Raw genomic sequence first — 24,519 nt, 5'->3', positions numbered from 1 at the left:
TCTGGTGCTGACTTCAAAATACTAGCAGGTAACCTGCCAGAGAGCATCGTTAGAAAGAAGGACATGGATGTTCCTCGCAGTGTCTAATAGGTAGTTTACTATGAATTTGGTGTGAAAACTAAATGTCATGCAAAGCTACTTTATTTTTAATTTAAACTTTAATATTCGTGATTCAGAGACTGCTGTTATCAAATTAATTAGGATGTTGAAGCCTCAGTATTAAAATTTATCTTCAGTATAATAGAGTTTTATTACTCTATTAGATAAAAAGCCTTCCTCTTTTCAATGACCAGTGAAAGGGTCGTGACTTCATTTCTCCACTCATCTTCATTTCATGTTAAGGCCCTTTTCCTCCTGAAACTTTTAAAATACATTTTGTGTGATATAGTGTTTAGTTTCTGTTCTTAACACTCTAACTTAAGATAGAAAAGTATCTCTCAGTATTTTGAGGTTTATGCTATAGAAGAGCAGAAATGAGTCTTACTTTTAATGTGTTTGGATAAGCATATATAAGAAATATTAATAAAGATGTGACTGTTATGGCAAGGATTAGGTTTGTAGTTGAAAATTTTCTACAATTGTCAGGTCCATTCATTGACTTTGTTTTGTTACTTTTCTATTAACAACTTTGTATCTCTTAAACTAGAAGCAGAGGGCAGTCTTACAAGCCTCTGAATTGCTCTTAGTTTTCAGAATAGAAGTTTAATAAAGAGCTATATGTTGTTCTGGTGTTTGTACTGTTTAACATAAAAATTCCCCAAAGTAATCACTAGATATATTTTCCCTTGATGTACGTTTTAAAGTATACCTTGTATTCTACTGTGTTTCGATTTTTTCCTTGTTAGTTATGGAATCATTGTGCTGTCTTCACAAACTAATTTCACTTTTTATCACTGTATATAACTTTGTTATCCAGTTAATTCACTATTTTTTTTTTCGGTAAATATCCATAAAGTAGTCCAATTTTTCTTTTACTCAGTTTAGGTAAAGAATGTTAAAACTTGGTGCTAGGTACAAATACTCAGTTTGACCAGATTAAGATTTTTTAAAAAAATTTTACTAATAAAAAAAAGTTAATAGGATTGGATGGGACTGCCCTAATTTCTCTTCTAGTTATTGTGTACACTGCTGCTAGATAAATATTTGTAAGTCACAACTCTGATCACGTCATTTTTTTATAAATCTTGGGCAGCTTCCCTGGTTCTAAGAATCAAATTAAGAAACAGAACTAATATTTATTAAGCACCTTTTGTTTGCTAGACACTTAACATTTAAAAAAATGATTTAGTTCTTAAATTTATGTAGACATATGACCCCATTTTATAGATGGGGGAACCATGTCTCGAGGTTTAGGGTTTTATTATTGTCATTAGTAAAATAATAGGAGTTGGATTTGAAATCAGTTCTCTTTACTCATGGTTTTCTACTTGTGTTGCTCCTTCAACATAGTAATGTTTTACTTATTACAAAAGTGAACTTAATAAACATTTTATTTGAATATCACATGGGTGATATTGTTAATATTTAGTTGAGGCTAATAGAATAAACTCCTGGGGTATAAGAATAAATCTGGAATTTTACTCTTAAATATTATTTTACCAGAAATATTAGACAAAATTTTAAATTACAAGGACAATTTCTCTTTACCATTAGTTGTTAGAGCACATTGCAGTATAATCTGAATAGATGTTTACTTGCAATTGAGGTCAGTGGAGAAGCAAGGTATTGGGGCAGGTGATGGCTCTTACCTCTTATTTTTTTCTTCATGTTCTTTATATTCTCTATTTTATCTGGGTTGAAGATAATTTTCACATATGTTGATGTACATGACTGGACATTTCCCCCATCTTGTGAAATTTTGATGTGGTAGAAATGATGTATTGCTTTTAATTCAACCTCAAAAGAATGTGAAATACCAAATAAAACTTTTATAAGAGACTGATTCATTGTTTCCACATAAATAAATAACCTAAATTAAATTACCTGCAATTCTTGAAGGTTACATAATATTGCTAGTAGATCAAATAATTCTAAAAGATTGTCTCAAATATATAATCTTAAAATTGTTTAGCTTGGTGTTACTCAAAATGTAGTCCATGAGCTCTTTGTAACTACTTTGAGAGAAAATAAATGCAGAAATCCAGAACATTTAGAAACAATTTGACAGTAATTTTATGTCTCTTGAATCTAAGAAGAAATTGGGGCTTGGATTTTTTTAAAAAATTTCTTTTATTGCTTTTTACAAAATTGGACTTGCAGATACGAAAAAAAATTGATCCTTTACCTTGGATAGTTTAAGAAGCATTGATCTATCTAGTTAAATACTGTCATTATTTATATTAACTGTCCATTTATTTCTGTTTTCATACTTAAGTATTTGAATATTCTTCATTGGTTTTGGGCGTAAAATTTGATAAATTTCCCGGGACTGTTTTGGAACTTCTTGGAATAATTTTTTTAATTCTAAAATCTTTCTAAATTCATATGAAATTGCATTTTAGGGAATAAGTTTTGAGGAACCTTATAATAGAAAGCAGGTTGTTTTTAAAAATTATGAGGGAGTTGTTAAGGCAGCTAGTACGTTTAAGTTATCACCAAACAGCCTCCAGTCACAGAAGGCAGGAAAACTGAGGGGGAGGGGAAGGACTAATTGTTTCTTCAAATTTATGAAGAAGTTGAGAGAAAACACACATTTGGTTAATAGGGGCTTATTTTAAAGTTTGTGAGACATTACATTAAATTTCATATTTAGTTATTTTAACTGTTAGATTTGCCTTAAATTTTGAGGCCAGCTTGCATTTATAGCAGTAAATCATAAACTCGATGGTGATTTCTTAAAATACGTGTTAACACTGCTGTTAACTTACATGGTGCTTTGTTATGAACATTTTTAATATGTATGTAATTCAGTGTGTGTAATTCATGATTAAGATTTGTCCTTTTTCTCTTCTTTCTAGGAAGATGATCCATATGATCTTGAAGACCTTTCTGCACAGAAATGAGGGAGATACAAAGAACCAAATACAGTTCTGAAATTCGGGATCTGTATTTTGAGGGAATTTTATTTTCAGAATGAGAAGTATATCTGGTTACCTTTATGAATGTAGAGACACTAGAAGAGAGTTATGATGGCAAAAAACAAAGAGCCTCGCCCCCCATCCTATACTATCAGTGTAGTTGGACTCTCTGGGACTGAAAAAGACAAAGGTAACTGTGGAGTTGGAAAGTCCTGTTTGTGCAATAGGTTTGTACGCTCAAAAGCAGATGAATATTATCCAGAACATACTTCTGTGCTTAGCACCATTGACTTTGGAGGACGAGTAGTAAATAATGATCACTTTTTGTACTGGGGTGACATAACACAAAATGGTGAAGATGGAGTAGAGTGCAAAATTCATGTCATTGAACAAACAGAGTTCATTGATGACCAGACTTTCTTGCCTCATCGGAGTACGAATTTGCAACCATATATAAAACGTGCAGCTGCCTCTAAATTGCAGTCAGCAGAAAAACTAATGTACATTTGCACTGATCAACTAGGCTTGGAGCAAGACTTTGAACAGAAGCAAATGCCTGAAGGGAAGCTCAATGTAGATGGATTTTTATTGTGCATTGACGTGAGTCAGGGATGTAATAGGAAGTTTGATGACCAACTTAAATTTGTGAATAACCTTTTTGTCCAACTATCAAAATCAAAAAAACCTGTAATAATAGCAGCAACTAAATGTGATGAATGCGTGGATCATTATCTTAGAGAAGTTCAGGCATTTGCTTCAAACAAAAAGAACCTTCTTGTAGTGGAAACATCTGCACGATTTAATGTCAACATTGAGACGTGTTTCATTGCACTGGTACAAATGTTGGATAAAACTCGTGGCAAGCCTAAAATTATTCCCTATCTGGATGCTTATAAAACACAGAGACAACTTGTTGTCACAGCAACAGATAAGTTTGAAAAACTTGTGCAGACTGTGAGAGATTATCATGCAACTTGGAAAACTGTTAGTAATAAGTTAAAAAATCATCCTGATTATGAAGAGTACATCAACTTAGAGGGAACAAGAAAAGCCAGAAATACATTTTCAAAACATATAGAACAACTTAAACAGGAACATATAAGAAAAAGGAGAGAAGAATATATAAACACTCTACCAAGAGCTTTTAACACTCTTTTGCCAAATCTAGAGGAGATTGAACATTTGAATTGGTCAGAAGCTTTGAAGTTAATGGAAAAGAGAGCAGATTTTCAGTTATGTTTTGTGGTGCTAGAAAAAACACCTTGGGATGAAACTGACCACATAGACAAAATCAATGATAGACGAATTCCATTTGACCTTCTGAGCACTTTAGAAGCTGAAAAAGTCTATCAGAACCATGTACAACATCTAATATCAGAGAAGAGGAGGGTAGAGATGAAGGAAAAATTCAAAAAGACTTTGGAAAAAATTCAGTTCATTTCACCTGGACAGCCGTGGGAGGAAGTTATGTGCTTTGTTATGGAGGATGAAGCCTTCAAATATATCACTGAGGCTGATAGCAAAGAAGTGTATGGTAGGCATCAGCGAGAAATAGTTGAAAAAGCCAAAGAAGAGTTTCAGGAAATGCTTTTTGAGCATTCTGAACTTTTTTATGATTTAGATCTTAATGCAACACCTAGTTCAGATAAAATGAGTGAAATTCATACAGTTTTGAGTGAAGAACCTAGATATAAAGCTTTACAAAAACTTGCACCTGATAGGGAGTCTCTTCTACTTAAGCATATAGGGTTTGTTTATCATCCCACTAAAGAAACATGTCTTAGTGGCCAAAATTGTACAGACATTAAAGTGGAGCAGTTACTTGCCAGTAGCCTTTTGCAGTTGGATCATGGCCGCTTACGGTTGTATCATGATAGTACCAGTATAGATAAAGTTAATCTTTTCATTTTAGGGAAGGATGGCCTTGCCCAAGAACTAGCAAATGAGATAAGGACACAATCCACTGATGATGAGTATGCCTTAGATGGAAAAATTTATGAACTTGATCTTCGGCCAGTTGATGCCAAGTCGCCTTACTTTTTAAGTCAGTTATGGACTGCCGCCTTTAAACCACATGGGTGCTTCTGTGTATTTAATTCGATTGAGTCACTGAATTTTATTGGGGAATTTATTGGAAAAATAAGAACTGAAGCTTCTCAGATCAGAAAAGATAAATATATGGCTAACCTTCCATTTACATTAATTTTGGCTAATCAGAGAGATTCTATTAGTAAGAATTTACCAATTCTCAGGCACCAAGGGCAACAGTTGGCAAACAAGTTACAGTGTCCTTTTGTAGATGTACCAGCTGGTACGTATCCTCGTAAATTTAATGAAACGCAAATAAAGCAAGCTCTAAGAGGAGTATTAGAATCAGTTAAACATAATTTAGATGTGGTGAGCCCAGTTCCTACCAATAAGGATGTATCAGAAGCTGACTTGAGGATTGTCATGTGTGCCATGTGTGGTGATCCGTTTAGCGTGGATCTTATTCTTTCACCCTTCCTTGATTCTCATTCTTGCAGTGCTGCTCAAGCTGGACAGAATAATTCCCTAATGCTTGATAAAATTATTGGTGAAAAAAGGAGGCGAATACAGATTACAATATTATCATACCATTCCTCAATTGGAGTACGGAAAGATGAACTGGTTCATGGGTATATATTAGTTTATTCTGCCAAACGGAAAGCATCAATGGGAATGCTTCGAGCATTTCTATCAGAAGTTCAGGATACCATTCCTGTACAGCTGGTGGCAGTTACTGACAGCCAAGCAGATTTTTTTGAAAATGAGGCCATTAAAGAATTAATGACTGAAGGTGAACACATCGCAACTGAGATCACTGCTAAATTTACAGCATTGTATTCTTTATCTCAATATCATCGGCAAACCGAGGTCTTTACACTGTTTTTCAGTGATGTTCTAGAGAAAAAAAATATGATAGAAAATTCTTATTTATCTGATAATACAAGAGAATCAACCCATCAAAGTGAGGATGTTTTTCTCCCATCTCCCAGAGACTGTTTTCCCTATAACAACTACCCTGATTCAGATGATGATACAGAAGCACCACCTCCTTATAGTCCAATTGGGGATGATGTACAGTTGCTTCCAACACCTAGTGACCGTTCCAGGTATAGATTAGATTTGGAAGGAAATGAATATCCTATTCATAGCACCCCAAACTGTCATGACCATGAACGCAACCATAAAGTGCCTCCACCTATTAAACCTAAACCAGTTGTACCTAAGACAAATGTGAAAAAACTAGATCCAAACCTTTTAAAAACAATTGAAGCTGGTATTGGTAAAAATCCAAGAAAACAGACTTCCCGAGTGCCTTTGGCACATCCTGAAGATATGGATCCCTCAGATAACTATGCGGAACCCATTGACACAATCTTCAAGCAGAAGGGCTATTCTGATGAGATATATGTTGTCCCAGATGATAGTCAGAATCGCATTATTAAAATTCGAAACTCGTTTGTAAATAACACCCAAGGAGATGAAGAAAATGGATTTTCGGATAGAACCTCAAAAAGTCATGGGGAACGAAGACCTTCAAAATACAAATATAAATCTAAAACCCTGTTTAGTAAAGCCAAGTCATACTATAGAAGAACACATTCAGATGCAAGTGATGACGAGGCTTTCACCACTTCTAAAACAAAGAGAAAAGGAAGACATCGAGGAAGTGAAGAAGATCCACTACTTTCTCCTGTTGAAACTTGGAAAGGTGGTATTGATAATCCTGCAATCACTTCAGACCAGGAGTTAGATGATAAGAAAATGAAGAAGAAAACCCACAAAGTAAAAGAAGATAAGAAGGTAAGTTTAATTTATGGTCAGTAAAGTTTATCAAGATGTTTGTTTTGCCTTTTAAAAAATGTATTTTTTTTTAAGATAATAGATTTGACATCAGTAAAAACTTAGGCTGCTTTATGTCATTAAGTAAATATAATTAGCAGCTCTTTTTAATTTTATGAATATTTTATGAGGGCGAATTTTTTTGTTACTTATTTTATGCATTTTGTTTACTTGTGCCTTAATTGGGGTAGAAGTTTGATTTCATATTCTTCAGCATAAAAATTCTAGGTGACTATGTTTATTCTTTTTGCCAAAACCCAGCTATAAAGTGATTTTCTTTTTTTTGTTTGTCTGTAAGCATCCCATTTGTCTGTTTTTCCCTTCTGACTTAACCAGTTTTCCAATATTAATTTGGTATACCCATCTCACTCTAGAATAATTAACAACACAGTAAAACTGTAATAATTTGTAGTCTTGGAAATTTATTAAATTTTCCAGGCAGCTTTTTTGTGGATGGTGGTATACTGTCTGAAGACATGCAGAAAGGTTTCTGAAGTTTGAGTTATAGAATTCTGACCAAAGAGCAAGTTTTTGTCTTCTATATTTTCAATAGATATTAACTTATCTGATGGTATTAAGCATTAGAAACCTAAATATGTGTGCTATTAAAGTTGTATCTAATAATTTTTATTTTTATTAGATCTTTTTCACAGTGGTGCTTTGGCAGCTTCACTTCTAATACTATTTGACACTTGAGTGTACACAAACTTTTATTCAAGGTTTTTATGTTCTTAAGATAGCATTCAATAGGCTTTTATTCTGCATACTGATAATTTTTTCATCAGTTAAGTCCGTAGTCTTAATCAATGCATGTTTACTGCAGCTGACTGCTGTTTATCAAGCCCAATTAAAGATATGGATATTTTGGGTAGGCTTATTCTAGATAGTTTTCCTACATATAGTAATTGTTGCCCATTATAGTTGAATAGGTTCTATTTTATTTTTTAAGTTTAAGCTGCAATATTTACTCATTTTATCATTAACTGTTCTCTAGATTAGGTGTGTAAACTGTTTTAAAATAAGACTCATCTAGACTTAAAGCACAAACTCTTGACTCACAACACACTGCTAAATATCTCTGGCATCTTTTCATACTCACCCTATTACCACTAGTCCTTGCTACACATTTTATCATTGCCCAAAGACTTCAGTATTTTTCTCCTAATTTGCTTATGTTATTAAAACTACTTAATGCTTATTAACAAAAACAAAGTATCCACAGTCTTTCCGTTTTAAATTGCTTTTATTTTTGTGTGTTATTTTTTCATTTTTGATCACAAATCTACTTAATTGTTTTGTTAACTTTATTTTGATATAATTTCAACTGAGAGAATAGTTGCAGGAAGAGTAAAAGGAGCTCTTATATACCCTTTACCAAGATTTCTCCACTGTTTACCTTTTCCCCACTTGCTTGAGCTGTGTGTATGTGTATATGTATATTGGGGTTTATTTGTTTTTGAGCCCTTTGAGGTTTAACTTGGAGATAATGGATCTTTTTACCATTAAATACATTATTGTCTGTTTCCTAAGAACAAGAACATTCTCTTAAATAGCAACAGTATAGATACCAAAATCAAAAAATTTAACAATGATACAATACTATTATTAAATCTACAATCTATGTTCAAAAACACATTTTTTTCAAAAACATAGATTTTTGAACATATGTCCCAGTAATGTTCTTTATATCTCCTTCCCAGTTTTACCTAATTTTTATTCAGTTGCAATCGTAGTGTATACATATATTTTTCTATATTTTTTCACTTAGTCGTATTTTTCCATATTGCTCTATAGTCTTTTAAATTATACTTTTAGTCATTGTGTAGTTTACCATTTAGCAAATTGTATCAAAACTGGATGGTTAGGCGTCCGAATTTTTAATTTTGCTATCATTTTTTTATTTCAGTGGCCAATTTGCGTAAAAGTTTGTTCCTCTTGGATTATTTCTTTAGGGTAAATCTACGACAGTGGAATCACTAGATTCAAAAGGCATGAGTATTTCAGTGACTCGATATTTATTATTACTACAGCTCTTTTAATATTTCTTAACTATGAGTACTGTGAAGGGAAGGAATGTGCCAAAGTTGTATTTATATTCTGAAATTTTAGCATGGTCCCTGATTCCAGTTAGTTTATTAATGATAATGTTCCTTGAAGGTTAATGTTCCTTGAATTAAATCTCCTCACATCTCATTTGTCCTACCTAATCACTTAACTGTATTTCATTGATTTTACAATCCAGTTTTCTTTTTTTTTTTTGTTTTACTTTTTTACATCTCTTAAATCTGGGTGTGTCTTAGAATTGATGGCATGTCATAATTTAAGTAACAGGGTTTTTTCTTTCTTTTTTAGAGGTACATAAAATAATAGTGCTGTTTACAATCACTGGCATCTTAAATTCACTGGCTACAGTATTTTGTCTTGAATTTCTATTATTTCTAGCCACAGAGACCAATGGGAACTAACATCAGACCTAGATTCTCTTCCTCCACACTTGCAAATGATTCATATATTTGATTCTACTTAGTACTTGGTATAATATACCTCTCTCCATTTGATGTCAGTCTTTCCCTCACTTGTATTAAAGTGGTGAGTTGGCTTTGAATCGTACTTATAATCTGCTTTAATTCACAGTAGTCTCAGCTGTCTTAGAGATGTTTTAGAATTTCTTTGCACTTTTATATAACATTGCTTTAATTTTTCGATTCATGCGTTATGATATTTGAACTCTAAGAAAATTGGAGAAATTATATTTTAGAAGCTTTTGGATCTGTAAGTGATTTTTTAATCTGGTGTCACTTAAATGTCTGGTTTCTGGACCTATGGTCTTAAAAAGAGAGCTGTGGGTTACAATGCAACTTCATAGGTACAGATTTGTGCCACAGTTATATTTTAGGCCTTTGTATTTATATATGCACAGTGACATGCCTTGGATCTCTCCAAGGCTAACTATTTATAAAATTAACAGTCATCTGTGGTATTTTTCCTTTAAGCATTACAGAAAGGCTGGAGCACTTTAGTGCAGCTTAGTTTGCCTAAAAATTATTTTCATTGTGTAAGCTGGACTTGAGTAATTGAAGTTGTCTTATGCTTCAATTCGGTAAGCATTCACTGAAAACCTGCTAAATGCTTAAGTCTATACAAAAAGCTGGTGAAGGAGATAAAAAGTTGAAGATATGCATCCATTAAAGAGCTTAAATGTTAGTTTGAGAGACAATACCTTGTGGTTGGGGCAGGGTTAGGAAAGTACTACGAGAGCAATTTAAGGAAGCATAGTGTAATAGTTAGGAGCACATGGTCTAGAGCCAGACTTCTGGGATTTGAATCCAGGCTCTGCCACTTACTAGCTGTAGGTACGTAACCTCTCTGCCCCTCTGTCTAGGAAGGCAGAGATAGTCATACTTCTTCGGGCTGCTATGAGAAATAAGTTTATATTTATTTAGAACAGTGCGTAGCACACGGTAAATTTGTTAAATTAAAAAATATGTAGACTATTTTGTGATAGTATTGTTCAAATATAAATATTAAGAGAATACAGGATGAGAGATCGCTCATAGAGTGTGTGAACTTAGTTTCACAGAACGTCATGAAAAACGTAAATCATCAGTTTTGAGTATTTTGATTGGCTTTAAGAAGGAGAAAAGATATTTTAGGTGGGGAAAATCATTTGTACTGAAGCATAAAATTGTGACTAAGCAAGGTGAGATATCATAGGAAACTGTTCTAATTCAAGGTATTGTGAAGTAGCGTTGCATTTATAAGAGTCTACTAAGCTGAAGAGCTTGTTTATATCGAAAAGCAGTTAGTTAAGCAGGGCCTGAGCAGTAAGGCAAGTTGTGTTGGACTTTAGATTGCAAGTAGGAAAGAGACTAGCATTAGATAATCTAGCTAGGAGGCTGATGTACACGTTCAGTGTTAAAGTGATAGGGGTTCAGGGACCAAGTGAGAAATCAACAAAGCTAGAAGTTGATTCTTTAAGAAGACTAGAAAAATAGACAAATGTCTGACAATATTGATCAGAAAAAAAGAAATCATAAACAAACACCAAGAATGAAAAGGGGAATATAATTACAGATACATCAGATTAAAAAGATAGTAGAGAATGCTATCAATAATATTATGTCAACAAGTCTGGAAGTTTAAACAAAATTAAAAAACTCCTAGACAAATATAATTTACCTAGACAAGAAAGCTTTGAATAATCCTATAACTATTAAATTATGAAGTAGTAGATCTTGCCACAGAAATACCAGGCGCAAATAATTTTACAGGAGACTTTTCAAGCAACAGACCATTCCAATGTTCTACAAACTGTTCCAGAAAATAGAAAGCAGGAGAATACATTCTTTAATTCATTCTCCGCAGTCATCTGGTTCATCCTTAATTCCAGAACCAGACAAGGATGGTATAAGAAAGGAAAATTATAGTCCTGTTTTACTTAAGAGTCTACGTGCACAAATCCTAATTAAAATATAGGTGCTCAGACCCTTAACTGCAATTTTGAAATCCGGTAACCTCTGAAACCCAAAAGCTTTTTTTTTTTAGAACTTGGCAGCATAACCTGATTTGACCTGTTTTTGAGGGCAAAACCTGACTGGAACTGATGTGAGGAACTGATTATTGTTTATCTTATTTAGAGTGAATAGCCATACAATTCACTGCAAAAATATTAATGTATTTGAGTATAGGGTACTGACCCAAGATTGCTGGATTTGTTACATAGTAGATATTTTTTGTACTGTACGTTATGGGTAATGACTAGAAATTTCTGAATTCTAAAACATATCTTGCCCCAATGGTTTTAGATAAGGGTTTTTGGACATATGATAGCAAAAACCATCCAACAGTATATAAAAAGTACTTGATAAACTTTAAAAAATTGATGAAAAAGCTATTATATTATGAACAGATGAGAACTTGAACTTGAAAAAAGATATCAACAAATACCCAAACAAATGAAATCTACAATAAACATTATCCTAAGTGGGGAAATGGATTCCCTTTTCAACCAGGAACAAGACAAAATATACATACTGTCTCCACTTCTGTTTAGTATTATATGGAGATCCTAGTCAAAGCAATAAGATAAGAAAAAAATTAAAAGCATGAGTATTGGAATGGAGGAAACAAAATTGTCATTATTGGCAGATATTATTGTCTTAAGTAAAAGCCAAAAAGGATCTACAGATAAGTTATTAGTGTTAATAAGAGTTAGCAAAATAGCTTGATACAACTTCAGTAATTAAAAATCAGTTGCATCTCTATACATCAGCAATAAACAACTAGAAAAAATAATTAGAGAAGACAGCATTTACAAAAGCATGGTAGATTATCAAGTGCGTGGGAGTAATTATGACATTATGTGGAGACCTCTATGTGAAAAAGTATAAAACTTCATTGAAAGACATTAAAGACCTAAATAAATGGGAGCTAGTGTCTTCCTGTCCATGAATATGGCATATCATCAAGAAGTCATTGCTCTTCAGACTGATCTCTAGATTCAGTGTTGTTTCATTCAAGGTGTCAAGGGTTTTCAAGAAATTTCACACACTGATTCTAATCCATATAAACCTAGAAGAGCCAGGACACTTCTGAAGAAGAAAGGCAGAGGTGGAGTGGTGATGTGTGTGTGTGCTTATTCTATCAGATAGTGTAAAACTTTAGTATTTAAAACTGTGGCATTGGGACAAGGATAGGCACATTCACCAATAGAATAGAGATCCCCAGAACACACAGACCTCTGGCTTGGCGCTGTCCTTCCGACATGGTAACCACATGAGGCTGTGGAACACTTGAAATGTGGCTAAGCTGAATTGGGATTGCTAGTTTAGAGGGTGAGGAAAGGCCTCCCTCAGAAGTATCTTTTTTGTGTGTGTATGTGTGAGTTCAGCCCTGTGCTGACATCTGCCAATCTTCCTCCTTTTTTTCTTTTGTGTTGCTGAAGAAGACTGGCCCTGGGCTAACATCCGTGCCCATCTTCCTCCACTTTATATGGGACGCCGCCACAGCATGGCTTGACAAGTGGTGCGTCGGTGTGCGCCCCGGATCCGCACCAGCGAACCCCGGGCCGCCGGTGTGCGCCCCGGATCCGAACCAGCGAACCCCGGGCCGCCGCAGCGGAGTGCGCACACTTAACCGCTTGTGCCACCGGGCTGGCCCCGAAAAGTATCATTTTAAGTCAGGTCTGATTGGTGAAATGTGTAGATGGAAGAGTATTTAATGCTGAGTGAATAAAATATTCATGTGGTAAGAGGGAACATGGTATGTTCTTAAAGGAGGTTGCTGTGGCTGGTCATTGATCCAAGGCAGGTGTTGGCATACTTTCTGTAAAGAGCCAGATAATAAATATTTTAGGCTTCGAGCATAATCCAGCCTCTGATATAACTGCTCACATCTGCTATTGCAGTACAAAAGCAGCCATAGACAATACATAAATGAATGAGTATGGCTATTTTCAAAAACAGGCAGCAGGCTAGGTTGGGCCCCCATGCTATAGTTTGCTGACCCCTGATCTATGGAAGAGAATAGTACAAGGAGAGACTTGAGAGTTGGGACTAGACTCAGTCCATTTTAGCAGTGTTAGGAATTTTTGTTATTTAGCCTAAGAGTACTTTGAAACTAGACAGTGAGTAGATTTGAAATCGCTTGATTTTAGTGTGGCGAATGGGTTGAGTGATACGGAAAACCAGTTGGCGTATTACGGTAGTCGAAACAAACCATGGTGAAAGCTTTGAGTAGTTGGAGTGGGGAAGGAGAATGGTGGAAATGGATAGAATGGGATGGATTTGAGAGACACCTAAAATCTGTAAGATTTGTTGATATGTTGCATATGTGGGGGGAGGGTAAGGATGACGAACAAGATAGGAAAGATATCGCCTTGGTTTCTAGCTTGTGCAGCTTCATCAGTGATGATACTGTTTATGATGTACAGTATTGGAAATTTACCAGGTTTGGAGTTGGGAAGTGGAAATTATAACTTTGGTTTTAGAGTTCGAGTGGAGATGACACTTTGACAGTTAGATACACAGGTCCTCAGAGGAGAGGTCTGAGTTGGAGATACATATTTAGGAGACAGTGAAGGAGAGATGGCAGTAGATGAAATGACCTGGGGAGTGAATACAGAGGAGTGCCTAACAGAGCCTTGAAGAAATGCCAGTGTTGAATGGCCGAGTAGCAGAGATGATCCTTAGGAACAGTAGGTAGAGAGTAAGAATAAACCACTTACATGTTCTTAGCTGATCCCCTCACCTGTAAATTAGGAATTGTAGTACTTCCCTTGAAATTGTGGTAAAAATTGGAACTACGTGTTTTCAAGTGCCTGGCATATAGCAGTGCTCAATAAATGCTATTATAGTATGTATGAGGCCTGAAATATCCCAGTAAACTCTGGCTGTATTTCAGAACAATCTTTTGTCCCATGCTGGTTTAGTTTCCTGACTCATTTTAAGATTAAATACGTACTCTTATGATTTCTGATCCTGAGTTTATGCACTTCTTTGCCTTTTTTTTCTGCCAAGAGAAAAGGTCATTGTGTTTACTTTCATTTTTTTAATTCCAAAATGGGAGCCATAGTATAGGAATCTTCTCAGATTCCTTGACACCTGGAAAATCATAACTTTTGGGCATTAGTGGCATCTTAGGAAAGCTCAGAAATGTGTTTCTCTTAAACTGGGCTTAGTTGTCGTTCCAGCCAATCAGAGAAGGCTTTATGCTTGATTGTCTTTTATTCTGTACTCCAAAATAAGTTTAGTGTTAGTTATGGGAACAAAACCTCTAGGACATCTTGATTACAATTATTAGTGAGAGTTATTTTTTTTAAATCATGCCCCATTAATACACAAATATTTCTATGTACATGAAATCTCACAAAACAATACTTACCTCTACTGTATACGTTATTTTGATTTTCTAGTCTTATAGTGAAATAAAGAAGTGCTGGTTGTGACCTACTGAATTGATTTCATAATCTACAGGTGTTTGAAAAACAGTGCTTTAAGAGAATGAACTGAATGAGAAAATTTGAGTTGTATTGGTAAAATTGCCCATGTTTTTTTTTATTGCTCAAAAAACAGAAATTTATTCTGTCACAGTTCTGAAGGCTAGAAGTTTGAAATCAACATGTTAGCAGGCCCATTCTCTATCTCAGGCTCTGGGGAGAAAAACTTCCCTAAGTTTTTCTCTTTTCTCTTCCGGCTTCTAGTGGCCCCAGATTTTCATTGACTTGTGCAGTCTCTGCCTCCATCTTCTTCTCTCTGTGTGTGTCCTCTATGTCTCTGTGTCAAAATATTTCTCTCTTTTTTTATTGATGTCTTAATAGTTTATAACATTGTGAAATGTTGGTTGTACATTATTGTTTGCAATTCACCATTTACATGTCTCCCTTCACCCCTTGTGCCAACCCACCAACCCCCTTGCCCCTGGTAACCACTGTAGAGTTTTCTCTGTCCGTCTGTTGGTTTATATTCCACACATGAGTGAGATCATGTGGCGTTTGTCTTTCTCTGGCTTATTTCACTTAACATAATACCTTCCAGGTCCATCCATGTTGCTGCAAATGGGATGATTTTGCCTTTTTTAATGGCTGAGTAGTATTCCCATTGTATATATGTACCGCATCTTCTTTATCAGATCATCAATCGAGGGACATTTGGGTTGTTTCCACTTCTTGGCTATAGTGAATAATGCTGCAGTGAACATAGGGGTGCATAAGCCTCTTTGGATTGTTGATTTCAGGTTCGTTGGATAGATTCCTAGTAGTGGGATAGCTGGATCATAGGGTGTTGCTATTTATAATTTTTTGAGGACTCTGTACTGTTTTCCATAGAGGCTGCACCAGTTTGCATTCCCACCAGCAGTGTATGAGGGTTTCCGTTTCTCCACATCCTCTCCAATATTTGTTGTTTTCTGTCTTGGTGATTATAGCCATTCTAAAGGGTGTGAGATGATATCTTAGTGTTGTTTTGATTTGCATTTCCCTGATGATTAGTGATGTTGAACATCTTTTCATATGTCTATTGGCCATCTGTATATGTTCTTTGGAGAAGTGTCTCTTCATTTCCTCTGTCCGTTTTTTAATTGGGTGGTTGGTTTTTTTGTTGTTCAGTTGTGTGAGTTCTTTATATATTGTAGAGATTAACCCCTTGTTGGATATAGGTTTTGCAAATATAAAATAGCCCATTTTTAACACATCTGTTCCATGAAGTGAGGTATACCTGTTGTTTAAGCTAGTTTGTTTTTTCTTCGGTACCTGTTTCGGTGCTGTCAGCTTGATTCAGATAGTATAATAGTAAAATACTTGAATTTTATGGTGCATTAGAGTAAGCTGATATTCTGATGATTTTTTGTTTTCAGCTTCTTTTTAAATTGTTTTCCTTTCTGTTTCCAGGACCTGAATCTTTTTATCCTCTTATTTACATTAGCAAATACCATTTCCTATTTTATTTTCAAATGTTCCTTCCAGTCCATATTCTTTTCTCTTGTGTTTTACTGCTCCTTTTTTGCTAAATCCCACTATCAGCTGGTGTCTTAGGAGATTCTGCTGCTTTATCTTTTGTGATAGGCTTTGGAGCCTGTTTGGGGAAGAATATCAAGCTAGGTATGTTTTCTTTAAGAAACTGAAGAGATATCTATATGTATATATTGAGTCACAAGATATTAATTTAGTTTTTTGTAAATAGTGAATCCATACATGCTATTAATATGGTAGATCCTTTAGAATCTAGTAAATCTTAGGTTTAGAATTATTTGACTTCTGACTTCTAGAAGCTCACAGTCTTTATTAGGTAAAATGCCTTTTTAAAATATCATTAACCAAACAGTGGTGACCAGAATTTTCTCTTGATTTATAGATTGTTCATTCCAGATATAAAAGTAATGAAATATATGGAAGTATTTCTGTATGGAACTGTTGTTTTTCTATATCAAAATGTGTAAGTTATAGGTTAAGTTTGCTTTTTGTTTTTGGTGTATATCGCTTAACGTCTTGATAGTCAATTGATTGACTGCCAGTGCGAGAAACTGGCGTTGAAATTGACTTTCATCTGAAAGAATCTAGGTTCTTGGAGTTTTCATTAAGGCTAAATAAAAATTGAATGCTAAAAAGCTTACTATGGAAAGAGCAATATTTACAGATCAGATATGGATAGGGTAGGCTTGCACTTTGTTTAATGAGCAAGGTCTTTTAACAAAGTCTTGAACTGCTTGGAAGTTTCAGATTTTCTATATTTTACCTATTTGGGAGGAGTACCTTGGTTAGATTTCTTTGCAGTTGATACAGGGTATCCATTATTACCTTGCAGATACTTCCTTAAGGGAGAGAGTGAGGGTTACTTTTGTAAAGGAAGTATGTTCAGAAGAATGAGAAAGCTGCTTTCCCAGACGCCTCAAGCAGCATCTTTTCCAGCTTCTTTGCCGTGAGTTGGGTCCTGTATCCATTCCTAAACAGTACACTCCGGCCGGGGGAATAGAATTACGCTATTGATTGTAGGCCCAAGCCTTTATCCTTAGAGCTCTGCATGAAGTTGACTTTCCCCCAAATTGGGGTAATTTCTAAGGGATGAAAACCACAATGTCTACACTAAGGCAAGATATTTATCTTATTTATAGTTAATCTGCATGGCCTGGCATAGTATGTTGTACTGTGATCAGCTGAAGTCAGTATGAGTATATGACTTTGTTTTTGTAGTGGTAATAAAAGAACCATTTATGTGTTTGTGTAATAATTACAATTTATTTATTTTTACTCAAGGGAACTGTTATTTTATTCAACAAGCATCTCATTGAATACCTACTATCCCTGAACACTCCGAAGCTAAGGATGATATAGAGATGACTTGGTCATGGGCTCTGCTCTCAAGGAATTCAGTCTAATAGAATAGATTTTGTTGAAAATTAAACATTTGATATTTTCAACAAGGTTAGCAAAACTTCTGGTTCTTTCATCTCTCTCATCTCATTTGGAAAGCATTTAGTGAGGCATTCTTTAGTAATCGTTTCTTGCTTTCTTACTCACTAATTGGCTAAATTGGTCTACCTCTGATTGATAAGTTCTATGGTGTTACAAAAATTTCTCCTAAAGTTAAAATTGGTTTCTTTAGTAGCATTTCTGGTGCTGGCTACATCAATTTATGATATTATATAAGTGTGGATATATGATGTATTTCTGCCTATATTTCACTCCCTGTGAATTTGTTCTCTGCAAACCGTTTAACCGTGATTTATTACTTTTCAAATTCAGATTGAAATCTAACTAGGTGGTCAGTTTTTAAATTATGTTTAAAGTATATTTCTGATTCATGTGTTCCAATGAGACTTAATTTAAATGGTTGTGTCAGTGTTATGCTTGTTTTCACTAATTTAAAAGCAAGTGTAAATTTCTTCAGTGTGGCTTTCTATTCAAACTTTGTTTTCTTCTTAGCCTGCGTAGCAGCGTATTAAATGTTTAGCAAAAACTACCATAGCACAGATTATTGAAATTACTCTTATTTCTGCAGCGTGTTAATTATAATTGTTAGAATATATTTAGTTAATATATTGAGAAGGTGCTTAACTGCTATAACAGAATATTGTGTTCTTATAATTTTTGTCAATGGACAGTTGCTACTATTGCAAAATTTATAGGAAGGTTTATAGGGTTGTCAATTTCTGTACTCCCCAAATTTGATATACTACAAATTGTCCCACTCAATCCTAGAAGAGTTATTTCTACAGTAGGTAAAGTTTTATGATTTCTAACTCTGTAATGTTTTCGTATCATCTCAGCTGATGGTGTGAGAGAGTCTTCAAGTAAATAGGACTTAACCTATGACTGTGTAAAGAGAAACCCCAGTGGAAAGCGGACTGCTTTTTAAAAGTAGTAATTTTTTTATAGCAGTTCTGCCTCTTTTTTTGTTTTTTAGCTGGGAAAGATTTGCCCTGAGCTAACATCTGTTGCCAGCCTTCCTCTCTTTCTCTTTTTTTTTTCTTCCCCCAAGCCCCAGTATGTAGTTGTATGTTCTAGTTGTAAGTCCTTCTAGTTCTTCCGTTTGAGCCACCGCCACAGCATGGCTATTGGCAGATGAGTAGTGTGGTTCCGCACCAGGAACTGAACCCAGGCTGCTGAAGCAGGGCGTACCGAACTTTAACCCCTAGGCCATCAGGGCTGTCTCAAAAAAGTAGTAATTTTTGATGTTTCTAATTGTTTTTTTGTTTGTTTGTTTTTTTGTGAAGAAGATCTGCCCTGAGCTAACATTCATGCTAATCCTCCTCTTTTTACTGAGGAAGACCTGCTCTGAACTAACATCTATTGCCAATCTTCCTCTTTTTTTCCCCCCTCAAAGCCCCAGTAGATAGTTGTATGTCATAGCTGGACATCCTTCTAGTTGCTGTATGTGGGATGCGGCCTCAGCATGGCCGGAGAAGTGGTGCGTCGGTGCGTGCCCGGGATCCGAACCCGGCCCGCCAGCAGCGGAGCGCACGCACTCAACCGCTAAGCCACGGGGCCGGCTCCTGGAAATTGTTCTTAGCCTTTGAAAATTGTTCTTAGCCTTTGAAAATCTGAGGAAAGGTTTGGGTATTTTCTCTGGAAAAATGCAGATGCACAACACTTTGGAGTTTTAAGGGTTTCATATACTTCCTAAAGCTGTGGACCATAGCTTAAGAACCTCTCTTGATGTGAGGGAGGAGGAAAACGCTGAAAGTTTTCTTCATTCTTTACTGATGATCTGATGGGCAACCATTAGAGTAACAGAAAGTACCTAACAGATGAGATGGGAAGCAAAGGGAGAAACAGTGGTTTTAAGAATGAAATGCTGGGTATAATATAAAACTTATTTTCATCTGAATACACTTAAAATAAATATATTTGGGGAAGCTGGGAAGAAATCCACCCATTATTCACTTGAATAGCTAGATATTTTGCTAGGACACTCTCCAGGTGACTCCAGGTCTGTTTTTTTGTTAGTGAAGTTGTTAATGGCATTAATTAAATACCTGCCAGGTTGATAATATATGATGAAATGCTTTGTAGGAAGATGTCATCTTAGAGATGAATCAATGCTAGAACCAGTTTGTCTGTTAACCTATACGAGAACCCAGACCGCATTCATTGACTCTCAGTTATTTTCTCTTCCCTCTTTTCACCTAGTGTTAACTTAAAGGATGTGAAAGCTTTCACAACGTTCCTGATTTCCAAAGTGTGTTTGGACTCTCAGCCAGCACCTACAGCTTTTATAGACTAAAAAAAAGGATTAAGTAAACCTTCATGGAGGCCTGGATTCCACTAAAGTCTTCTTTCTTATGCTGTTGTGTTATGCTATCGTGTAATACTTATTCCTCCCACCTGAGGTAGTCGCTTTACAGTAGTTTTATTGCTTTGTAGTTTAATAAGTTTTATTTTTCTTACTACGTTGTAAGCTTTTTGAGGGCAGTTATGATTATCATTCATCTTGGTGTACCCTACAGTAGTGTTTCTCAATCTTGAGTTAGGTACTGACTTTTTTTTTTAAGTTAAAATTCTCAGACTTCCCAGGAATGTATCTGTAGCCATCTCCCAAGCTTGAGTTCTTGGTCCTTCATTTTATTAGCCTAGCACAGTAGTTCTCAACCAGGGTCAATTTTGCCCTCCAGGGAGCATCTGGCAATGTCTTGAGACATTTTTGGCTCTCACAACTGGGTTGCTACTGGTACCTATTGGATAGAGGCCAGGGATGCCACTGAATATCGTAGAATTCATAGACAGTCTCCCACAACAGAGGGTTATACAGCCCAAAACGTCAATAATACTCAAGTTGAGAAACCCTGTGTAGCAGAATGTGGTCTTGAAGGAAATTCCTATGAGATTCTAGAAGTCAGTTATACAAGGCATGTTTGTACCTGCTCATTAGGAAAGGCAGGTTTTTCCTCATAGGTCATAGATTTCACTTCCTTATCCTCGCCGTGATTGGGTAAGAATGTATTTTCAGGAAGGAGCTACTGTGTACCAAAGCTACGTACTATTGCTATTTATCCTACTTGGCTGGTGTTGTTTCCATTTCATTGTCACAGTCTTAGTTGAGTTTGTCATAACTTCTTACTTCGATTATTGTAATGACCTTTTTTAAAAAATATCATTGTAACTTGAGATTGTAGATTGTAGATAATTGTAGATTGACATGCCATTGTGAGAAATAATGCAGAGATCCCATGCACCCTTTGCCCAGTTTCCCACAAAGTTAATATCTGGCAAAACTATAGTACGATATCACAGCCAGGGTGTTGACATTAATATGATCCACAGGTCTTAGTTAGATTTCCCCAGTTTTGCTTGTACTCATTTGTGTGTATGTGTTTGTTTAGTTATATGCAGTTCTTCACGTGTGGGTTTGTATATCTACCACCACAGTCAAGATGCAAAACAGTTCTATCACCAACAGATCCCTCCTGTTGTCCTTTTATAACCCTACTTTCTCTTCTTTTCACTCCCTCCCGTCTGTAACCCCTGGCAGCCACTAATTTGTTTTCCATTTTGTCATTTCATAATTTTGCCAGTTCAAGAATGTTATGTAAATGGGATCATAGAGTATGTAACTTTCTGGGATTGACTTTTTTCGTTCAGCATAATTCCCTTGAGATTCAGTCAAGTTGTTGCGTAGATCAATAGTTTGTTCCTTTTTGTTGCTGAGTAATAGTCCATGGAATAGATATACCACAGTTTTTTAACCTGTTGAAGGACATCTGTGTTGTTTCCAGTTTGGGGCTTTTATGAATAAAGTTGCTATGAACAATCGAGTACAGATTTTTATATAAGTTTTCATTTTTCTGGGATAAATGCCCAAGAGTGGATTTGCTGGGTCACATGGTAATTTCATATTTAGTATTATAAGAATTTGCCAAACTGCTTTCCAGAGTGGGTGTACCATTTTAAATTCCCACCAGCAGTGTGTGATGGATCCAGTTTCTCTGTGTCCTCACAGCATGGGGGTACATAACTTTTTAATTAAGTTTCTGTGTCTCCTATTCACCCTTGCTTCAGACTATTCTTTTATGTTGCTTTCTGAGCGATAGTATTAAAATAGAAGTGACTAATCTCTTTCCCTACAAAATATATTTGTAGCCTCTGTATAAGATTCAAATTCCTTAGTTAGGCACCTAAAGCCACTTGGAATGTGGTCGTTGGCCTGCCTTTTTCCCCTCACTATTCATTCCTGTACTTTTAATTCCAGGTGTGTTGAAATAGATGCAAAATAGTAGCTATCTCAGAGCAGTTGTAATGATTAAGATTATGCATATAATATTACCAAATACCTAATATATAGTAAGCAATAAATAAATGGCAGTTTCTAGAGATTTCTGAGTGCATGTGCTGACATATAGTAGGCACCCAAATGTTTAGATGAGTAGATGACTCACAGACTAGATTTTTGCTAAATTTCTGAAATGTCCCCCACCTTGTCTCTTCCTTTGTAAGTTCTCCCTTTTGAAGTCTGCGTTTACATCTTATGTCTAATTACTTTGACACTTAATCATATACTATTTTGTATGTGCTATTAATTAAATGGTAGTGACATGTGTTTTCTTCATAGTAGATTATATGTTTCTTGAGGGCATTAACTTACTCCCACTGATTTTTGTATCCTGCATAATACCTAGCATGATGTTATATGTACATGGTAAGTGCTCAGTTCTTACACACTGTTCAGAGTACATCACCTGATATCCAAATGAATTCACATAGAGTAGGCTGTTTAATTTTTCTTGTAATTTTATGATGAGTAATCATTATTTTGTATGAATCCTGATTTTATTAGGTTTAGATGCTTAAGCTTAGGCACACCTATATAATGACTCCTGTAGGAATAAAGAATTAGATATAATGAAACTGTTGTATAAACTGGTAAATAAACCAACAGTACTTTGTATATTTATTAACAGAAATCTTAACATGGTAAAGGCTTTCTCTGGTTCCTGTTTATAATTTTGTTTGCTTCTGTCAGTGTTTACTGAACATCTGCCATGTGCTAGATACTGTGCCAGGTGCAGGTACCAAAAAAGGTAAAAGCGGTCAGATTCTAGGTAGTATTTTGGAAGTTATACTGACAGGGCTTCTTATGCATTTGCTGTAGAGAGTAAGGGAAAAGGGAAGATCAAAGTTGCTCCCCAGATTTTTGGTTTAAGCAACTGGGTAGATTTACTGAGATAGTGAAAACTGAGGATCAAAAGTTTCAGACCAGAGGCAATCACTACATCTGCTTTGTGCTTTTTATGTTATGTTAAAATATCTATGTTGACATCCTAGTGGTAGTATAAAAGTTAGATGTGTGAATCTGGTACTCAGAGGAAGAGTTATCAGGATGTAAAAGAATTTAAAGCTATGGGATTAGATAAATTCACCTAAGGGCAGAGTACAGCTAGAGAAGAAGGGAGGGCTCAGAACTGAGTTTGGGTAGACTGGGAAGAGTTGTTGGCAGATGAAACTGAGAAAGAAATCCTTGATGAGAAAAGAGGGAAAACTAGTAAAGGGGAGTAACATGGGAACCAAGAGAGCAAGTGTTAAGTAATTAAGAAAGAATGTTGCTGAGAGCTCAAGAAGGATGCACAGAAAAGTTTCTTTTTGATTTGATAGTGTGGAAATATCTGATCTTGACAAGCAGTTTAGTGGAATGGAAGAGAAAGCCAGGTGGAAGTAAGTTGAAGACTGAATGGGATGTGAAAAGTAGAGATAGTAGATGTAGATGACATCTTTAAGAAGTTTTGCTATGAAAGGGAGTAAGAATTGGGGCAGTAACTAGAGGTCAATGTGGGATTAAAGGAGGGTTTTCATGTTTGTTTTTAAAGATGAGAGATATTAGACAGTATTTATATTTTTATGAGAATGACCCAGGAGAGGGACAAATTGATGCTATAGGAGAAAAGGAATAGGGAATAGGGGTAACTCTTTGTATAGTTCAAAACTTTTTGCCTTGAAGAGACAACTCCAAAGTTAACATTGCTCTTTTAAAAACAAAAAAAATCATTACTTTTCCTATCCTTTTATTTTCACCTCTTAGAAGTCTCTTTGTTTAAATGGCATATGGTTAGTCGGGTTTAGTTTTATACCAAGTCTGAGAATATGTTATAGCTAATCTTATTCCATGTATATTTATTTTTATAAGTTTCAGTTTGCTTTTTTTCTTAGTAGCAAAAAAAAAATAGAAAAATGAAGGAACTATTAATATGTGTGCTGCTTATTTTTATCTTTAAATTTATATTGAACCCCTATTTCAGTTTATCATCCCTACACGCCCCCCCGTAGTACATGATACCCCATCATTCATTAGCATAGTTACATTATCTCTTATGTACACCCCTACCCTTTAGGGTAGGTTGAGGTTTTTGGTTCTGGTGTGTTATCAAATTATATTTTGGAGCTTTCCCCACAAAATTATAGGTTATATTCTATTTAATAGCCACACCACCGTAACTTAGAGTTAGTTTTATGTTTAAACATATACAATGTTCATTCTTATGTTTTTCACAGCACAGATTCTCCAAATATAAGTTCTTTATTATTGATAATGTTTCATCATGTGTTTAAGATTTTTCAGGAGTTTGAGAGTGCTGTAATTTATATATTATTACATATTTGAGAACTTTAAAAAAACTCTGTAGTTGCTTGTTACACACGTGTAATTGACATACT

General features: G+C 35.3%; 1 protein-coding gene across 3 annotated transcripts in view; it reads left to right on the top strand.

Annotated features, from left to right (window-relative positions):
• ARHGAP5 (Rho GTPase activating protein 5) overlaps positions 1-24,519 on the top strand; it is an 80,911-nt gene that overhangs the window by 10,103 nt on the left and 46,289 nt on the right. For all 3 annotated transcript variants that reach the window (XM_014780420.2, XM_087422773.1, XM_004421136.3), the window contains exon 2: positions 2,958-6,845. In XM_014780420.2, the coding sequence (XP_014635906.1) occupies positions 3,126-6,845 (3,720 nt within the window). In that variant the 5' untranslated portion in view covers positions 2,958-3,125. The remainder of the gene's footprint in view (positions 1-2,957; positions 6,846-24,519) is intronic.

Source organism: Ceratotherium simum, chromosome 3 (assembly GCF_057802395.1).
Source record: "Ceratotherium simum simum isolate JZ-2026a chromosome 3, ASM5780239v1, whole genome shotgun sequence".
Classification (NCBI taxonomy): Eukaryota; Metazoa; Chordata; class Mammalia; order Perissodactyla; family Rhinocerotidae; genus Ceratotherium; species Ceratotherium simum.
The sequence above is the reverse complement of the archived record's forward strand: the minus strand, read 5'-3'. Positions and strand labels throughout refer to the sequence as shown.